At 41.8% G+C, this 19,260-nt stretch overlaps 1 protein-coding gene across 5 annotated transcripts in view; it reads left to right on the top strand.

Moving 5' to 3' along the window:
- Positions 1–19,260, top strand: part of NF2 (NF2, moesin-ezrin-radixin like (MERLIN) tumor suppressor) — a 100,487-nt gene that overhangs the window by 39,176 nt on the left and 42,051 nt on the right. For all 5 annotated transcript variants that reach the window (XM_005567656.4, XM_005567652.4, XM_005567653.4 and 2 more), the window contains exons 2-6: positions 283–408; positions 2,918–3,040; positions 5,708–5,791; positions 16,254–16,322; positions 17,190–17,272. In XM_005567656.4, coding sequence (XP_005567713.1) covers positions 283–408; positions 2,918–3,040; positions 5,708–5,791; positions 16,254–16,322; positions 17,190–17,272 — 485 coding nt within the window. The remainder of the gene's footprint in view (positions 1–282; positions 409–2,917; positions 3,041–5,707; positions 5,792–16,253; positions 16,323–17,189; positions 17,273–19,260) is intronic.

The following is a 19,260-nucleotide window of genomic DNA, read 5'->3' as shown; positions in this document are numbered from 1 at the left end:
TTAGCAGCTTTGGGGATGTTAAAATCCGTAAGGAACTGTCCAAGGGATGTATTGTGTATGCTTTGCAGTGATTAAGCCATTAAGCTCTAATTGGTATTTTCCCACTCATGGGTTTGTGAAGGAAGCTTTAAAATTATTTAGGAATTCAGTCCTCATCAGCTGTCTTAGTATCATCCCCACGTTTTGGAATCTGAGAGTGGGAGAGTGCAGAGAAAAGGTTTTTGTGCAAGTGGATTATGATTTTTGCTCACAGTGTCCTTCCCCATTGGTTTGTTATTGCAGATGAAGTGGAAAGGGAAGGACCTCTTTGATTTGGTGTGCCGGACTCTGGGGCTCCGAGAAACCTGGTTCTTTGGACTGCAGTACACAATCAAGGACACAGTGGCCTGGCTCAAAATGGACAAGAAGGTTGGGCTAGATCACGATGAAACTGGTGGGGCTGACGTGTGCTTTCCAGTTTTTCCCTGAGCAGGCGCCTGGCTCATCACTGGGGCGCTGTAACTGTGTAATGGAGAAGGGGGCACATTCCTGAATTAAGTCATGCAGAAAGCAGGACCTGGAGATGCTACTGGTTTCCTACTCCTCGCAGGCTCTCCTGGGCAAGCAGAAGTTACCAGGATTAGACTGCTGCTGGCCCTGGCTTTTTTACCCATTGTTACCAGCCTGATAGCTTCTGGCTTTATGCCTTTCAGTTTATGAATAAAAACTTTATGAATAAAAATTACTGTTATCTTCTTATACTTAAAAATAACCAATTTGTGTCTTTTGGAGAGTATTGGGGCTTGTGTTCTTTAGGAAATTTTTAAAAGTCTTTTTGAGAAACACCATAGTCTGACATGAATTAATCATTAATATTATCTAAGGAATAGAGAGTGCCTGGTCCCCAGGGTGAAAGAATGTCCGTTTTGTCCTCAGGATTCTCTGGGGCTTCTGAAGCATGGCAAAGCAAGCTGGGCTCCTGGCAATTTTAATGTGGCTTGGAAATGAATATTGCCTAAGGGAACTGCCCTCCGCATGGGTTCATATATTCACACAGAGATACACTTGCTTACTGACCTGCCTACCTAGCCATGAAAAGCAGGTAGGGAGTAGCACTGTATGCTTTTGTCAGTAACTCCTAAAAGACACCTGAACTTCAAAGTAAGTCAATGTCTAATTCTTACTCCAAATGATGCCCCCTCAGTTGCCTACCTGAACATGATAAATAATGAAGGCTTTCTATTTTTTTTTTTTTTTTTTTTTTTACCAGTTTGACTCAAAGCTTAAGTGTTCAAATTGTGTTCACATATGTACACAGTAATCTAAATCATCACGTTAGAATCCCTGCTGGTTGTAAGTTCAATGGTAATTCCCAATAATCATGAGCATCTAAGTGCCACTGGGGGCCATTGTCAGTGAGGGTATCATAGACCAGATTTTGAATCTCCTTGGCATTGCCATCTAGAATTTGGGCAGGAGCATGGAGAGTTATGTGTCAAAGACAGCAAAACTTTTTGTATATTTTTCATGATTCTTAGCAAAGTGAATTTTAATCATAGCTGAGTGGGGGCACCAGGAGCCATGGAACTTGCTGCTCAAGGGAAATACATTATGACACATGTTTTTTTTTTTTTTTTTTTTTTTTGAGACGGAGTCTCGCTCTGTCACCCAGGCTGGAGTGCAGTGGCACTATCTCGGCTCACTGCAAACTCCGCCTCCCGGGTTTACGCCATTCTCCTGCCTCAGCCTCCCGAGTAGCTGGGATTACAGGCGCCCGCCACCTCGCCCGGCTAATTTTTTGTATTTTTAGTAGAGACGGGGTTTCATTGTGTTAGCCAGGATGGTCTCGATCTCCTGACCTCGTGATCCGCCCGTCTCGGCCTCCCAAAGTGCTGGGATTACAGGCTTGAGCCACCGCGCCCGGCCCATTACGACACATGTTAATGGAGCCTTGTAGCCTGTCACATGGCATGTTTGTGTCTTGAAATTCACTCTGGAGAGCAGACGGTTCAAGCTTTACAGGGGTGAATGGAATTGTTAGAAGATTAAAGGCAGCGGTTTACAGACTGTGCTTCAAGTATTTTGTGGGGCATCTCTGGAGGTTCCTTGAAACAAAGGGTTGCCATGATGGACACATTTTGCTTCTGTTGCTCAGTTAATGTTTAGATGATTTCATAATGATCTAGTTCATCATCTCTAAGCTGTATTCTTTTTTTTTTTTAAGACAGAGTTTTGCTCTTGTTGCCCAGGCTAGAGTGCAATGGCGCAATCTCGGCTCACTGCAACCTCCACCTTCCGGGTTCAAGAGATTCTCCTGCCTCAGCCTCCTGAGTAGCTGGAATTACAGGCTTCCACCACCACACCTGGCTAATTCTTTTGTATTTTTAGTAGAGGTGGGGTTTCACCGTATTGGCCAGGCTGGTCTTGAACTTCTGACCTTAAGTGATCCACCCGCTTCGGTCTCCCAGAGTGCTGGGATTATAGGTGTGAGCTACCGGCCCGGCCCTCTAAGCCGTATTCTAACCTGGACCTAAATATTGGCAGTAGGCAGCAAGAAAAAAGAATAAAGGAAGATTCCACTACTTCAGATAATTAAAAAACCTTCCACTTACTATAAGGACAGTGCCCAAGACTACTGAGTGATAAATTTCTAGTTTTTAACTATTCTGTGGCCCTGAGAACATTTATGCCTTAATCCTAGCTCTGCTCACTTCTTGGGGCTATTGATTAATTTGTTTCAGAAACACCATGGGAAGTGAATATTACCTCTTTATGACTTTGTGAATGCTTCAAACTGTAGAATCACAACTTTCAGGAAATGTGATAAATTTAGTGGGAAAAGAATTTAATGCACACCTTGCAAAAGCTTCTTTGAGGGTAGCACAGGAGGAAGAAGTGCCAATATAGTGTGTTTGTCTTTTGCTCTGCAATTCTGCAGGTACTGGATCATGATGTTTCAAAGGAAGAACCAGTCACCTTTCACTTCCTGGCCAAATTTTATCCTGAGAATGCTGAAGAGGAGCTGGTTCAGGAGATCACACAACATTTATTCTTCTTGCAGGTACATCAGTCCAGGCTACCCCCCAGTTCTGAGAGAACTTGCCCAGGAATGGTTGCAGAGTTGGCCTCAGAGTTGACCACAAACACCTTTGTATTGCAAAAATATTCTACCTCTGGAAAGTCAGCTCCTTTGGTTCTGTAATGGAAAAAAGTCTTCAGAACAGAACTATACTTGAGTGATGAAAATTGGTGTCAGATGAAATTGTGAAGGTGTGATGGTGAAGAATGGATACAAGTAGCTACCTAACTTAAAATCTCCTTGAAAATGGATCCTGTTTTCTTCTAGCTAACTTAAAAGTACTCAATCGTTTCAAAGGAAGGCTAAAGAGAGAGTCGTATAAAGCAGTAGTTCTTCCGAAAGTTTAAAATCCGCTCTCATTAAGAGAGAACTTCAGCCGGGCATGGTGGCTCATGCCTGTAATCCCAGCACTTTGGGAAGCTGAGGTGGGCGGATCACGAGGTCAGGAGTTCGAGACCAGCCTGACCAACATAGTGAAACCCCATCTCTACTAAAAATACAAAAATTAGCCAGGCGTGATGGCCCATGCCTGTAATCCCAGCTACTCAGGAGGCTGAGGCAGGAGAATCACTTGAACCCAGGAGGCATAGGTTGCAGTGAACCAAAATTGAGCCACTTCACTCCAGCCTGGGTGACAGAGTGAGACTCTGTCTAAAAAAAAAAAGAGAAAACTTCAGAGTTCTAGTGACACTCAGTTTGTCCCCCATATGTGGTACTTCAGACATCATGCTTCATGCTATGCTGTGTCCTTAATTGTCCTGTTTCTTCCTTACTTCCTCATTAGATTGTAAGCCCCTTAAAGGCAAGGCTCATTAAGTGCACAGTAGGCATTCCATAAGTAATTGTCCAACCGAATTGAAGAAATTAGGAAATTCATAATTACAAGTTGACCATTCAGAGGCACAGGGAGGGGAACTGGTCTGAGGATGAAAACCTTATCAGTTTCACTTATGTTCTTACTGCAGGTCAGAGTGGTCCCCCAGTTTCATGGCCAGTTTCAGTGATTGGCACGGGGGCTATTTGTGTGCTCAAAGGTTTCAGTAATGTAAAAGATGGCAGTAGGGGCGTTAATTACGTGATTTCCCAGAGATAGATGGGTAGTCTGTCACATAGCCCTCCTGTAATTAATTTCAGCCTCAGTATATTGTGTTTAGCAAATATTAAGTTAAATATAATAAGACCCCCTAAATTCTTTTTTAAAAAGGTCTGGGGTGTGTGTGTGTGTGTGCGTGCGCACGCAAAAGAGGTGACAAATTTATTTCAGATGTTTTCAAATCAAAGGGACATTCTTAGGCTGGGCGTGGTGGCTCACGCCTGTAATCCCAACACTTTGGGAAGCCAAGGCGGGCAGATATCTGAGGTCAGGAGTTTGAGACCACCCTGACCAACTTGGAGAAACCCCGTCCTTACTAAAAATACAAAATTAGCCGGGCACGGTGGCACACGCCTGTAATCCCAGCTACTCGGGAGATTGAGGCAGGAGAATTGCTTGAACTCAGGAGGTGGAGGTTGCAGTGAGCTGAGATCGCACCATTGCACTCCAGCCTGGGCAACAAGGGCGAAACTCCTTCTCAAAAAAAAAAAAGGGACACTCTTTCAGTTTTTCTATAGTGTTGCTTTTTTCCCCCTCTCTTTGGAAATGAAACCAAGGGATTAGAAAGTTTCACTGCTTCAGAAACATCTCAGGTTTCATTTTCTCTCTTAAGAATGTAAAATCGCTTTTAAAACCTGAGAAGAATTTTTGTGTTTGAACGAAAGCACATAACCATCTCCTAGGTCCCAGAATGTCCTAATGTTGTAGAAATGGCTTTCTTGTAAGCACTTGGAAGCACTGCCTGTCTCTTGTGTGACTTTGGCTTGATTTTCCCTATACTGAAATGTTAAGGCATTTTTATGACTGAGCAAGGCAAAATTTACTGCTTTTATGAATCCGGTGACTGTTGATATCTGTGAGAGGAGAGCTGGCTTTCCTGTTGTGTTTATTTCAATGTCCCCCCTACCACGTCATGCCGTTGTCTTGCTTCTGTGTCTGGAACATGCCAAGTTGCACCATTCTAAGAAAATCAAGTGCAATGAAATATGTTAATTCAACATTATGGCTTAAGAATTATATTTCCTGGACCTCACGTGTACTTAAAAGTTGAATCGATCAAATTTTATTGCTTCCTTTTCCCTTAGAGCAGCATGTTGAGAGTGATGGTTTTTTTCTGCAGTCATAACTCAGTGGCCTTGGTGACTTTTGTCTTGTGTTAATACTTAAAAGTAGATCCATTTCCTCTGGGACCGTGTGTATTCAAAGGGACTGAGGCTGCAGTCACCCCCAGAGCTGCTCTTGACACTTCTTGGGTTCATGGTGCTCTGTCACACAGCCTCTATTGTAACTACAGAGACCATTTTTACTCTTCAGCATTGATCATGAAGAGAAGAGGTAAGGGGGTTTTTATGCGTAGCCGTCATACCAGTAACTTCTGTGACTGAACTCTCCACCTGTCTGCATCAGTAAAAAAATATTGTATCCTTTGTCAGAAAATTATTAACAGGCTCCTCTGGCAGCCCTCATTAGAATGCCGTGCAGCCATCTGTTGTGATCAGCCTATACACCTCACTTCCACGCACACAGTATCATGTCCCCCTTGTTGCTCCTTTCAGGTAAAGAAGCAGATTTTAGATGAAAAGATCTACTGCCCTCCCGAGGCTTCTGTGCTCCTGGCTTCTTACGCCGTCCAGGCCAAGGTAGGCTCAAAGAAGGAAAATGTATTCTTCCTGGGGGTTAATTTGGGTTATGGGATCACTCCTATCTTGTCTTTCTTTGGGTTTTCTGTACTTCAGAGAGACTTGCCCCAGAAAGTGAGATGTTATGGGACTTGTGGACTTGGGAGAACCACTGTCGCTGTTCCAGTGTTTGTATGATCGTGTGTGTGTGTGATGTGCACAAATTATAAGTATCATTCTAATGAATTAGAATTCATTCTAAGTGAATTCATTCAGCAAGATGAATTTTCTGTGTAATCTCATTATGTACATGTGGTTTATGACATTTACTGGACAAACCTTTTTTCTTTTTACCATAAACTCAACCATGTGGTACAACCTTTCTATTAGCCAGGAAAAATGAATTTGTGGTCTCCAGTTTTAGCCAAACATGGCCTTTAAGTCAGAAAGGCCCAGGTCCTCACTCCGAACTCATTTGTGAACCGGCTGCCCTGTGTGACACTACACTACACCCTCAAGAGAATGCCCTGCTTCATCTGCCCCTGATTGACATGCTAGCTGTTCATGTGGCTGAGCACTGCAGGTGCTGTGGCCCACCAGGCCCAATTGAGCTGTCTGGTTAGCTGAAAATCGTTGACTTCCATTAAACCACTGTAGACCTTTTTTTTCCCCCTCCCCCCCCCAGACGGAGTCTCACTCTGTCACCCTGGCTGGAGTGCAGTGGCGCAATCTCAGCTCACTGCAAGCTCCGCCTCCTGGGTTCCCACCATTCCCCTGCCTCAGCCTCCCAAGAAGCTGGGACTACAGGTGCCCACCACCACACCCAGCTCATTTTTTGTATTTTTCATAGAGACGGGGTTTCACCGTGTTAGCCAGGATGGTCTCGATCTCCTGACCTCATGATCTGCCCACCTCGGCCTCCCAAAGTGCTGGGATTACAGGCGTGAGCCACCGCGCCCGGCCTAGACATTTTTTTTTTTTTTTTTTTTAACAAGACCAATGAGAGAGTCAGCCAGGGTGTTTCATGTCCCTCAGATTTTTCACTTCAGTCATATATCACCTTCTCTTGGTTTCCCTGCTCCCTGCCTTTCACCAGAGCACAAGATGTTGTCCCCAGAATTGGGACTCCTTGATTATTTGTGTGATTTTATTTTATTTATGTTTTATTTTTATTTTTATAGAGATGAGGTCTCACTATGTTGCCCAGGCTGGTCTCAAACTCCTGAGCTCAAGTGATCCTTCTACCTTGGCCTCCCAAAGTGCTGGGATTACAGGTGTGAGTCACCACGCCTAGCCTTACTTGTGTGATTTTAAAACATAATCTTTTCACTTATTTTTCTTTTTAATTATAGGTGTTCATGAAGTCATTTCCCTATACGGTTAGAAAAATTAATAAAATACTCTTAGCTCACTTTTTGGGGTAGATTAATGCAATTTCAGATGAAAGCCAGGAAGTAACTGTCATTTGTAGGGGGGAAAAGGCTATATGTGCTGGTCAGACCAACAGAAGCACTAAAGTCAATTTAATCATTTGGTGGCTCATGTAATGTTTGCTGAGTATTCACCAGGCCCGGGGTGGGGAGGGAGCATGGGAGTAGTTGACCGTCTCATAGGCAGGCACTAAAGCAAGTATCTGCCGTCAGTGATTTGCCCAAGGTCATTCAGACAATCTTGGGCAAAGCTAAGGGCAGAAGGGCGGAATTCATGGCTTTGGGATTGCATTTTGTGCCTCCCATATTCTACTTCCCTGAAAAATGAGTAATTGAGAAAACAGAAAATGGGCCCTCATTCAACTAAAACATATGCTTCCTTTTATGCTTTGATCAAGAATATTAGCAAGAGGAAAAATGTGTCCTTTCAATCAGTATCACCCCGACAGTGATGAAGCAGTTATTGGCACTTTGATTAAATCCGAGCACTTCCTAGCCTGGAGTTGAGTTCCTTTTCACACACTTTCTCCCCAGTGAGAGTAGACCCGGGCTCTCAAGGACACCACCTCTCTTTGAAGGGCTTCCATCTCAAAGGCTATATTTTCTTTCCATGGATTTTTGGGCCACAAATTCAAAGGCCACCTGTAGAAAAAAATCACTTTTCAGGGAACCAGCAGATGTTTGCTTAAACAGATTTCACTGTAGGAAAGCCCTGCTAATTTGGATCCTACTAATTTGGAGATGAAAGTGATTCACAGACAACATATGTGGCTCACATGGAGGAGGATGTTCTAGCTATTTTTTCCGGTGTAAATTTTAAGGATCTTACAAATAAAGGTAATCTATGGCTTAAAGTCTTCATTTGGGAAACTAAGGCTTACTATGACATGCTTCCAGTTTCTAGGACTGCTGATTAATAGTTAAAGGATATCTGATTATAATATTAATAAGATCTCACTTGCCCATAGTGTTTTCTAGTTTTACCAAAGCAATACAAATGAATATTTTGTGTGGCACTCAGTGTAGTCTTTCCGGAAGCCAAGGCTTGAGAGTATTATGCCTGTTTTGCAGATGAGGAATATAAGGCTCAGAAAGGAATTTGTGATTTGTCCAAACTCACAATACTTTTATGTTAAGCCTATTTTGATGAAATTTATAGCCCACTTCTCGATGGAGAGGATTTCAGGCCAAATGGAATGAGTGGAGCTGGGATGGGAACCCTGGTGTCCAGGCTGCCTAAGTTAGCACATTGCACTTGCCTCTCACTGTCTAGCGTGAGGGAGGTCTTTGGGTAGCAAGCCCTGCCTTTCACTAAAGGCTAGTTTCATTTATATGATCACATTTGTCTGAGTTTTTCAGTAAGTCATACTGGTTCCTTCCATTATATTCAGCTTGTTTTCTTCCACAACCTTCTGAAACAGAAAGGAACTTTAGAAGTGTGGAAGGGAAAGCGAATTGACCTCATTAACACATGGAATGTAATTATGCACAAACGTATTCATTACAGTATTTCAGCTGTTGGAATGATATAGACACAGTTAATTCCAAAGCATAAAGAAACAATTACCCTCAAAGTATAAATACAAATACTAATCACATGGTTCAGTTAACAAGAACCATATTTGAGTTATACTTGAATAAAAAATGTAGGCAGGGACCGGCATAGTGGCTCACACCTATAATCCCAGCACTTTGGGAGGCCAAGGCGGATGGATCACGCGAGGTCAGGAGTTCCAGATCAGCCTGACCAATATGGTGAAAACTCATCTCTACTAAAAATACAAAAATTAGTGAGGTGTGGTGGTGTGTACTTGTAGTTCCAGCTACTTGGGAGGCTGAGACAGGAGAATTGCTTAAACCTGGGAGGCGGAGACTACAGTGAGCTGAGATTGCGCCATTGACCTCCAGCCTAGGCAACAGAGTGAGACTCCATCTCAAAAAAAAAAAAAAAATGTAGGCAGGGTTTTTTTGGTGCAATCACATGACACACTAAACCATCTTGCAGTGTTTAAGTCACCTGTTGGATTGTATATTGACCATTTGGTGTTGGAAATGTGTTCTTATTAAAAATGACTTTGGGAGAGAATGGCATATAATGTGTGAATCTTGTGTTGCTGCATGCAGACTCCTAGTGATCAGAAGAGAGAAAAGAATTGTGGGAGGGGAAGCTTAGTTTCTTCGTACTCTTTAATGCAAATCAGGGACAGAGTACCAAAGTGCAATTGAGTTAGAAAATTGAGTATGTGTAAAGTATAGGTAGAGAGTGGCAAGAGTTGAGTCTGGAGAGGTATGCAGGAAATCAGATCATAAAAGGTCTTAACTTTATCCTGTGGGTGATGCAGTGAAGGGTTTATATTTTAGATAGAGCCTGTAGTGGCTGTGTGATGGACAGATTGGAGTGAGACAACTTTGGAAACAGGGAGACCCATTAGAAGGCTGTGATAGTTGCCCTGGTGAGAGAATATTAGGTTCACACTTCAGGTGGTTGGTTGGATGGGGGCTGACTGATATAAAAATGTCCAGGAGATAAAAAGTTGATTAGATGGTGCTATACTCTGCATATCCCTTTTTTCCATATCCTTTTACAGAATGATATTTTTTCTCCCACTTAGCATCTACTTTGAGATGTATCCATGTTGTGTATATAGATGTAGCTCATTGATTTTAACTGCCGTATGGTAACCACTGATAAATATACTTAGTTTATCTGTTCCCCTTCTGAGGGAGTTTCTTTCTACTTTTTCCCTATTATATAAACAGTGCTGAAATGAAGATCCTTTTACATGATTCCTTATGTACATGTGCAAATGCTTTTTCCCCTTAAGGTAGGTGCCTACAAAAATAAATGCATACATATATACATACATATAAAAGATAGCTGGGTGCAGTGGTGGGCACCTGTAGTCCCAGCTACTTGGGAGACTGAGGCAGAAGAATTGCTTGAATCCAGGAAGCAGAGGTTGCAGAGAACCAAGATCACACCACTGCACTCCAGCCTGGGCAATGAAGTGAGACTGCACCTCAAAAATAAATAAATAAATAAATAAAGTTAAAAAATGTAAAAAGGTAGGTGTCTAGAAGAAGAATTACATAAGAGGTTGACAAAAGAAGTGAACCCAAATATAAAAAAAATCTTAAATTGATAAGAAAAAGACAAATGCTATGAACAAGGCATGAACAGGCACTTTATAGAAGAGAAAACAAGAATGGTCATAAATACAAAAAGATGTTTCATCTCACATGTAATGTAAAAAAAAGAATAAGATAATTTAAAATGTAAGTAATGTGAAACAAAAAAAAAAGCCAGACACAAAAGGCCACATACTTTATGCTTCCACTTACCTGTATATGAAATGTCCAGAACAGGCAAATCCATAGAGACAGAAAGTAGATTTAGTGGTTGCCAGGGGAGGGGAGAAGGAGGAAATTAGGAGTGACTGGTATTGGCCAGGCACGGTGGCTCATGCCTGTAATCCCAAAGTTTGGGAGGCTGAAGCGGGTGGATCACTTGAGGCCAGGAGCTTGAGACCAGCTTGGCCAACATGGCGAAACTCCATCTCTACTAAAAAATATACAAAAATTAGCCAGCTGTGGTGGCATATGCCTGTAATCCAGCTACTAGGGAGGCTGAGGCACGAGAATCAGTTGAACCCGGGAAGCAGAGGTTGCAGTGAGCTGAGATTGCACCCCTGCGCTCCAGCCTAGGGTGACAGAGTGAGACTCTGTCTGAAAAATGAAAATAAAAAAGGAGCCACTGGTCCAAAAAAAAAAAAGAAAAAATGAGTAAGACCTACTATTTGATAGCACAACAGGGTGGCTATAATCAATAATAATTGTACACTTAAAAATAACTCCAAGAATGTAATTGGATTGTTTGTAACACAAAGGATAAATGCTTGAGGGGATGGACACCCATTCTCCATGATGTGATTATTTCACATTGCTCGCCTGTATCAAAACATCTCATATATCCTGCAAATATATATATACCTACTATGTACCCACAAAAATTAAAAATTAAAAATTAAATTACAACTTACAAAGGTTAAAAAACGAAATTAGGAGTGATGGCCAGTGGGTACAGGATTTCTTTTTGGGGCAATGGAAATGTTCTGGAATTAGGTAGTGGTGATGGTTGCACAACATTCTGAATATACTAAAAAACACTGAATTGTATACTTAATGTGGTAAATTTATGTATATAAATTTTGTCTCAATAAAAAATTTAAATAGATACAGCCAGATCACCCTCCAAAAGTGATGTCATGATTTAACTTTCAATAACAGTGTGTGAGAATACCTGTTTTTCCACATCCTTTCCAACAGGAGATACTATCAGTCTTTAAAATTTTTGCTAATTGATAGAAAAATATTTTTTTAAATTTGCACTTCCTTGATTGCTATTGGGACTGAACATCTTTTCATAAACTTATTGGCCATTTGTATTTCTTTGTTCTGTGAATCAACCGTTTGTGACTTGCCTACTATTGTATTGTTTGTTTCTTTTCTTCTTTCCTTCTTTCCTTCTTTCTTTCTTTCTCTTTCTTTTTTTCTTTCTCTCGCCTGCCTGCCTGCCTGCCTTCCTTCCTTCTTTCCTTCCTTCCTTCCTTCCTTCTTTCCTCCTTCCTTCCTTCCTTCCTTCCTTCCTTCCTTCCTTCCTTCCTTCCTTCCTTCCTTCCTTCCCTCCCTCCCTCCCTCCCTCCCTTCTTCCTTCCCTCCTTCCCTCCTTTCCCTCCCTTTCTTTCCTTTTCTTTTCTTTCTTCCTTTCTTCCTTTCCCAGGTTCAAGTGATCCTTCTGCCTCAGCTGGGACTATAGGCATGTACAACCACGCCCAGCTAATTTTTTTATTTTTAGTACAGATGGGGTTTCACCATGTTGGCCAGACTGGTCTGAAGTTGCTGATCTTAGGTGATCCACCCGCCTTGGCCTCCGAAAGTGCTGGGATTACAGGCATGAGCCACTGCACTCAACCTGTTTATCTTTTTCTGATTGATTTGTAGACGTTCCATGTATTACGGGTTACCAACCTTTTGTCTATTTTACATATCAGACTGGTCAATCTTTTTCTTTGTATGTTTTGAGTGACCTTTAAAATGCCTTTACCAACCATTATTATATCCATACTCTGTTATGTTTTCTGGTATTTTTATGGATTTTTGTTTGTAGGTTTAAGAATTTATTGAGTGGTGTGTGGGTATAGTAGGTAGGGGGTCTGTCTTTTTTCTATACATGTAGTAATCTAACCTTCATGCTTTTGAAATCCTACTCAGAGCATTTTATTTCATTTCTCATAGTTATAGACAGAGGAAATTATTTCATATCCAGATAGAGGCTCCATTTAACCTAAGTATTGGCTCCACAAGTCTTTTAAATGGTAAACTCCTTGAATTTAAATTCAATTAGTTTATGTCAGGAGTAGGTCCAGGTTTTCTGGGTCTGAATTTTAATAATTTAGGGGAGTGTCTTCAATGCAAGAGTACCAAATTAGGTGCAGGCCTATGAAAGTGCAGAGACCTGAAGTCCAAGCTTCCCTAGCTTCCCAGTAAATTCACCCCAGTTACATTATCAGAATGCATCTGTTACATAAAAGGATGAGGAGCAGCCATCTCCATCCCTGGAGTGGTATGACTTTCTTTTATATTCACCAGCTACCCTACCACAACTTCAGGATTTTTTTCTTCCCTTGTTGTTTAAAGGGACATTTAAGAGCAGACACATACATCAAGGTGGCTTTAATGTTGGAAGCGGAGTTAGTCCAGTGGAGAAGTTCTTTCAGCAGGGTCTTTGCCACCTCTGCATTGCTCGAATGTGATGTATTTGATCAGTGGACTAGCTGAGAGCTTGGTAGAGTAATGGGGATTGTTAATCTTGCATGCCTTTGGAACCTGAATTTACAACTTTAGCTTTGCATATCTGCTTGCTTTTGCATTAGAGCTTGGTCAGCACTATTGAGAGATTTGCAGATGCAACTAACAGGGCTTTCTTTAGCATCCTACCCTTTCAGAAATCCAGGAGGCAAACAATGATCAGTGTTGTCATAAGTAATGCAGAGGATGGCAATAATAATAATACCTGACTTTCACCACGAGCCATGTGCTGTGCTAAATGCTTACCTGTGTGTATTGTTTTACTTCATCCTCATCATCCCCTGTAAGGCAGATGCTCTTATGACCCTCACTCTACAGATGAGGAAGTTGAGGCTTAGAGAGAGGATGCCTTACTCAAGCCCTCAGAAGGGGTACTCCAGCACCCCCCCACTTCCCCTCAAGATCCTCTAAGGCCAGTACTCTCATCTGACAAATAAGAAGACAGATTTGGAGAGACCTGAGATCTTTTGGACATCAGGTTGTATGTATCAAGCATAGTTTTATTTATTTTATTTTATTATTTTTATTATTATTATTTTTTGAGATGGAGTTTCGCTCTTGTTGCCTAGGCTGGAGTGCAATGGCATGATCTTGGCTCACTGCAACCTCCGCCTCCCAGGTTCAAGTGATTCTTCTGCCTCAGCCTCCCAAGTAGCTGGGATTACAGGCATGTACCACCACGCCTGGCTAATTTTGTATTTTTAGTAGAGACAGGGTTTCTCCATTTGGTCAGGTTGGTCTCGAACTCTCAACTTCAGGTGATCTACCTGCTTAGGTCTCCCAAAAGTGCTGGGATTACAGGCGTGAGCCACCGCGCCCGGCCAAGCATAGTTTTAAAAACTTTGCTGGTCTTATTTAATTCAATCCCTGTAAGAGTCCTGCAAGATAAATACTATTATTCCTGTTTTACAGATGAGAAAGCTGAGACACAAAAATTTCCAGGGTCACATAGCTACTATGTGAAAGATGTAGGATAAAACCTTAGGCAGCCTGCCTGCAGAGCCAGGCTCCTACCCTCACTCTACAGCTGCCTTGCAGGGAGTACTGTTAAAGCTTAGTACAGTTACGACTTACTACATCACGTCTCTGAGCCTCCCAGAAGCAGAGAGATACCAAGGCCTTTCATTTATAATTTCTAAGTTATTATTATTATTATTATTATTTTTGAGGTGGTGTCTCGCTCTATCGCCCAGGCTGGAGTGCAGTGGCCAGATCTCAGCTCACTGCAAGCTCCGCCTCCGGGTTTACGCCATTCTCCTGCCTCAGCCTCCCAAGTAGCTGGGACTACAGGCGCCCGCCACCTCGCCTGGCTAGTTTTTTGTATTTTTTAGTAGAGACGGGGTTTCACCGTGTTAGCCAGGATGATCTCGATCTCCTGACCTCGTGATCCACCTGTCTCAGCCTCCCAAAGTGCTGGGATTACAGGCTTGAGCCACCGCGCCCGGCCATTTTTGTTTTTATAGACAGGGTCTTCCACTGTCACTCAGGCTGGAGTGTAGTGGCACAATCACAGCTCACTGCAGCCTTAACCCCTGGGCTCAAGTGATTCTCCCATTTTGGCCTCCCAAAGTCCTAGGATTACAGGCATGAGCCATGGTGCCCAGCCTAGTTTTTTAAATGAAGAAATGCCTAAACTGTGTTACAAAAACTGTGGCATATTTAAAATGTTTAAATTTGACAAATTAGGTCAGATGCGGTGGCTCACGCCTGTAATCTCAGCACTTTGGGAGGCCAAGGTGGGTAGATCCCAAGGTCAGAAGCTCGAGACCAGCCTGGCCAACATGGTGAAACCCCATCTCTACTAAAAGTACAGAAATTAACCCGGCGTGGTGGCATGTGCCTGTAATCCCAGCTACTCAGAAGACTGAAGCAGGAGAATCGCTTTAACCTGGGAGGTGGAGGTTGTGGTGAGCTGAGATCGTGCCATTGCACTCCAGCCTGGGTGACAGAGTGAGACTGTCTCAAAAAAAAAAGAAAAAAATTGACAAATTAATTCCCTTAAGATTCAAAAAAATAATGCAATACAATTCTGCTACTTGAAAGATAATTATGAGATTCAAAAGAAATATTAATTCACGGGACTTTTACAGTTAAGGTGATATGGGAATGAGGCATGATTTAAAGTTAATGATGAATATCTTCTTTCACTCCTGTGTCTATAGTTTTAGGCCACTTCATTTGGAGAACACACCAGAAATCTTAACTTGAGGCTTTTTGAGAATGAAAGGACAGAATGAAATAATTAGAAATTTGGTGGTATATAGAACCAGCAGCCTTGTGCCTGATCCTTTGTTTTTTCACTGTTGGTGGCTAAGAGAATAAATGTTTATAGAAGATTTTACTGAAGTACTGAGCTTTGTTGTTTTTGGTAAAACGAAGAGCCACTGTATGCTGATTTATAAGAGATAGGCTTTGATTTTATATTCTACTGTATGTTTCAGTTAGTTTCTTTTTAAACATTCTTTAACATTTATTTCCTGATCAGACTTGAGTTTTCTAGGAAAGAAAGGAGTTTTTTTTTTTTTTTTAAATCAGAGAATAAATGTCCAAGTCATTGTCCCCAGAGGAATAAATTAAAACGCAGGGCCTATTTCCAACCCCATTAGTGACTTCTCTGTAGCTTTAGGAAGATCAATTAACCTTTTACTCACTTCTTTGTCTGTACAATAGGAATGGCAATGTTGTCATCAGGTTTTTCCAAAGTATTTTTCAGAGATTTGAGTGAAAGGTATTAAAAATACTGCCTGCATTATTCCTGGATCCCCCTAGTAATGGGCTCCAATTACCAGTCACTTAGAAGAATGTATAGGTAGGACTCTTATCATATGTTGCTAATCACAACTTTCACAGTTATGATTTGGTGTTTTAATTGAAAAGCTACTGTTTTGGAAGTGACTGCTTTCTTTGAGGGTTAGAAAACATGCCCACATTTCCATACAAATGTCACATTCTTATTAGCACATCACCCATCCATCCCTTACAGGATTATGCAACTCTGTTCATAGATATAATCAGCTTTGTATTTTCATTCAAGGATAACAAACTAGCAAGGTTGAAATCTTGACTTGTCATCGGAATTGAATTGCTCCCTGGAGCTGGGAGGGAATGAGATTGGTCCAGCTCTTTTCAGAAATGGCAATTGTCTTTAGAATCTCAATCGCCTGCTCTCCCTTTCTTCTTTCCAGTATGGCGACTATGACCCCAGTGTTCACAAGCGGGGATTTTTGGCCCAAGAGGAATTGCTTCCAAAAAGGGTAAGAGATTACCTTCCCTTTTCGGGAAGACATAGCAGATGTGTGGTCTAAAAGAAAGCTAACCAAAGGACTTGAAGGAATATTGGAAGTACATAGCAATTTAATTTTAATAAATATTTTATAATCTCCAGTGAAGAGTGTGGGATCTCTGTTAAGAATATTAAAAAGCAAAAGTTTGTGGAGTTAGTTTGGGGTCACTAGGAGTAGCATGGCCTGTAAATGTTTTTTCTAGCATGGTTGTTTTTTAAATGCAGTTGAGCATCATTGATTCCCAAAGAGTAGGCTGGAGCAGAGTGTGTTCAGCTCGGGGAATTGAGCTGTTTGCAGTGGCGAGAGGTGGATAGAGGAGATGAGGTAGGGGTGGGCATTGTGGTTTTTAATCCTCAGCGTTGTTCATCTTATTCATTAGCCACAGACGCAGGTCCGCCCTCACTTTTGCTCCTGCCGATTTTATAGCCCCACTCATCTGTCACTGGGTAATAAAGGCCTGTTCCTCACCTCTTGCTGCCTCTACCTGTCCCTCGATGGCTTCTGAGCATGTGAAGGTCTGAGAAGAGTAAGCATTGCTTCTGACTGAGCTCCGCTGTCAGAGGTGGTCTCTGGGATATACCACCCAGGCAGGGAACAGGGGCACTGCCAGATTAGGGATGCACCTAGGTCTGAGTTATCATGCAACTTTCTTGAGTTGCTCCTCCAATAATATGGTGCCTTATTTACACGCCCTCTTTGTGTGTGACTGTCTCCCTGGGTGTAGCTTTTTAAAAATAGCTTTACTGTTTTATAAAAATGATGCATAATTATAAAAGTGGCAAAAATACCAAATTTACTTCATGTGTAGGTTTTTTATTTTGCTCTGTTTTTTGGTAGGTAATAAATCTGTATCAGATGACTCCGGAAATGTGGGAGGAGAGAATTACTGCCTGGTACGCAGAGCACCGAGGCCGAGCCAGGTGAGGCCCATTCATTGTTGGTTTACATTCCTTTATGGGCTTTTTTATTTTCATTTTTTGCCTTAAAGAACTGCAAAACTAGGGCATGCTTGTTGAACAAAATGCAGTACTGAAGTCTATAAAAGAAAAAGGGAGAGCTGGGAGTAACCTTGGTCTTCAGTTTTGTGTGTGTCCTTTTCTAGTACGTGTGACATAAAGTAGGTATGTGTACTGCCTATCAAGATATATAGACCTGTACTCATTGGTAATTAAGTTTACTTTTTTTTTTTTTTTTTTGAGACGGAGTTTTACTCTTGTTGCCCAGGCTGGAATACAATGATGTAATATCGGCTCACCGCAACCTCTGCCTCCCGGATTCAAGCGATTCTCCTGCCTCAGCCTCCCAAGTAGCTGAGATTACAGGCATGAGCCACCATGCCTGGCTAATTTTGTATTTTTAGTAGAGACAGGGTTTCTCCATGTTGTTCAGGCTGGTCTCGAACTCCCGACCTCAGGTGATCCGCCCACCTCCACCTCCCAAAGTGCTGGGATTACAGGCATGAGCCACCGTGCCTGGCCCGGTAATTAAGTTTAATTTTAATATTTTTTATTTTTATTTTTTGAGACAGAGTCTTGCTCTGCTGTCCAGGCTGAAATGCCGTGGCGCCATCTCAGCTCACTGCAGCCTTAACCTCCTGGGTTCAAGCAAACCTGCCTCAGCGCCCCCAGTAACTGGCGCTACAGGCACACGCCACCATGCCCAGCTAACTTTTCTGTTTTTAGTAGAGATGGGGTTTCACCATGTTGCCCAAGCTGGTCTTGAACTCCTGGGCTCAAAGCAATTCGCCCACCTCGGCCTCCCAAAGTGCTGGGATTAGAGGCGTGAGCTGAGCCACTGTGCCCACCCTTAATTTTAAGAATTCTATTGTATGGCTATCCCATTGCTTTTGCATCCATCCCTTTATTGATGGCATTTGAGTATCTGTAGGTTTTTCACTTTTACAGAAATTTCTGCAGTGCACAATCTTCTATTTTTATACAATTGTATGAGTAGTTCTGAGGATATATTCTTTAAAACAAGGGTTGTTAGGTCAAAGGATGTAAGCATTTTGCATTTTGACAGGTACCACCAAATTGTTCTCCAAAAAGGCTATACCTGTTTATACATGCCTGTCGAGAAGTGTTATGAGAGTGTCCCACCTCCCACCCCAGTCTATCCTCAACACTTGTTTTTATCAATCTAATTTTTGTCATCTAAAAAGTGAAAACTTTTATCTCATGTTAGAATTGTCATTCCCTTGATTAGGAATTGATCATGTTTTCATTAGCCTTCAACGTTTTTTTTTCTCTTCTTCAAATCAGTTTCCTAACACTTTTTTTTTTTTTTTAAACTTAAGTGCAACATGCATATGGAAAAGTAGACAAATTATAAGTGTACAACTTGATCAATTATCGTAAGGTGAAAACACCATGTAACACCGGAGGAAGAAATAACCTTTGTCTTCCCACCCCCAATTCCCCTTTCTTCCTCCCCAAAGGTAACCAGTCTCCTGATTTTTAATTCCAGATTGGTGTTGCCCATTTTAAACTTTGTATTCTGTTTTTTGTGTCTCCTTTTACTCAACATCATATTGTCAGATATGTGTTTGTGGCATGTGGCAATAGTTTTTTCATTTTCATTGCTGTGTAGACTTCCACTGTATTAGTATACTACAGATTATTTATTCATTCTACTAATGATGGACATTTAGGTTGTTGGGTTGTCTCCTGGTTTTTGCTATTACAATAGTGTCAATTTCCCAAAGTAATTGTACCAATTTACATCAACGTGTGTGATTTCTGATTTCTCCACCTGTTCACCAACACTTGGCGTTCTCTCAGGATGGATTTTTAATATTCACTTGAGAGCATTTGGAGATTGGAGAGAGAAGGAAGAGGACAAGGTCATAGGAAGACTTGAGTTAAAATATTTCAGTATGATACCTGTTTGAGAGTTTTCTGCAAGTTAT

Source organism: Macaca fascicularis, chromosome 10 (genome assembly GCF_037993035.2).
Source record: "Macaca fascicularis isolate 582-1 chromosome 10, T2T-MFA8v1.1".
In the NCBI taxonomy this organism is placed as follows: domain Eukaryota; kingdom Metazoa; phylum Chordata; class Mammalia; order Primates; family Cercopithecidae; genus Macaca; species Macaca fascicularis.
This window is presented reverse-complemented; position numbering and strand designations above follow the sequence as displayed.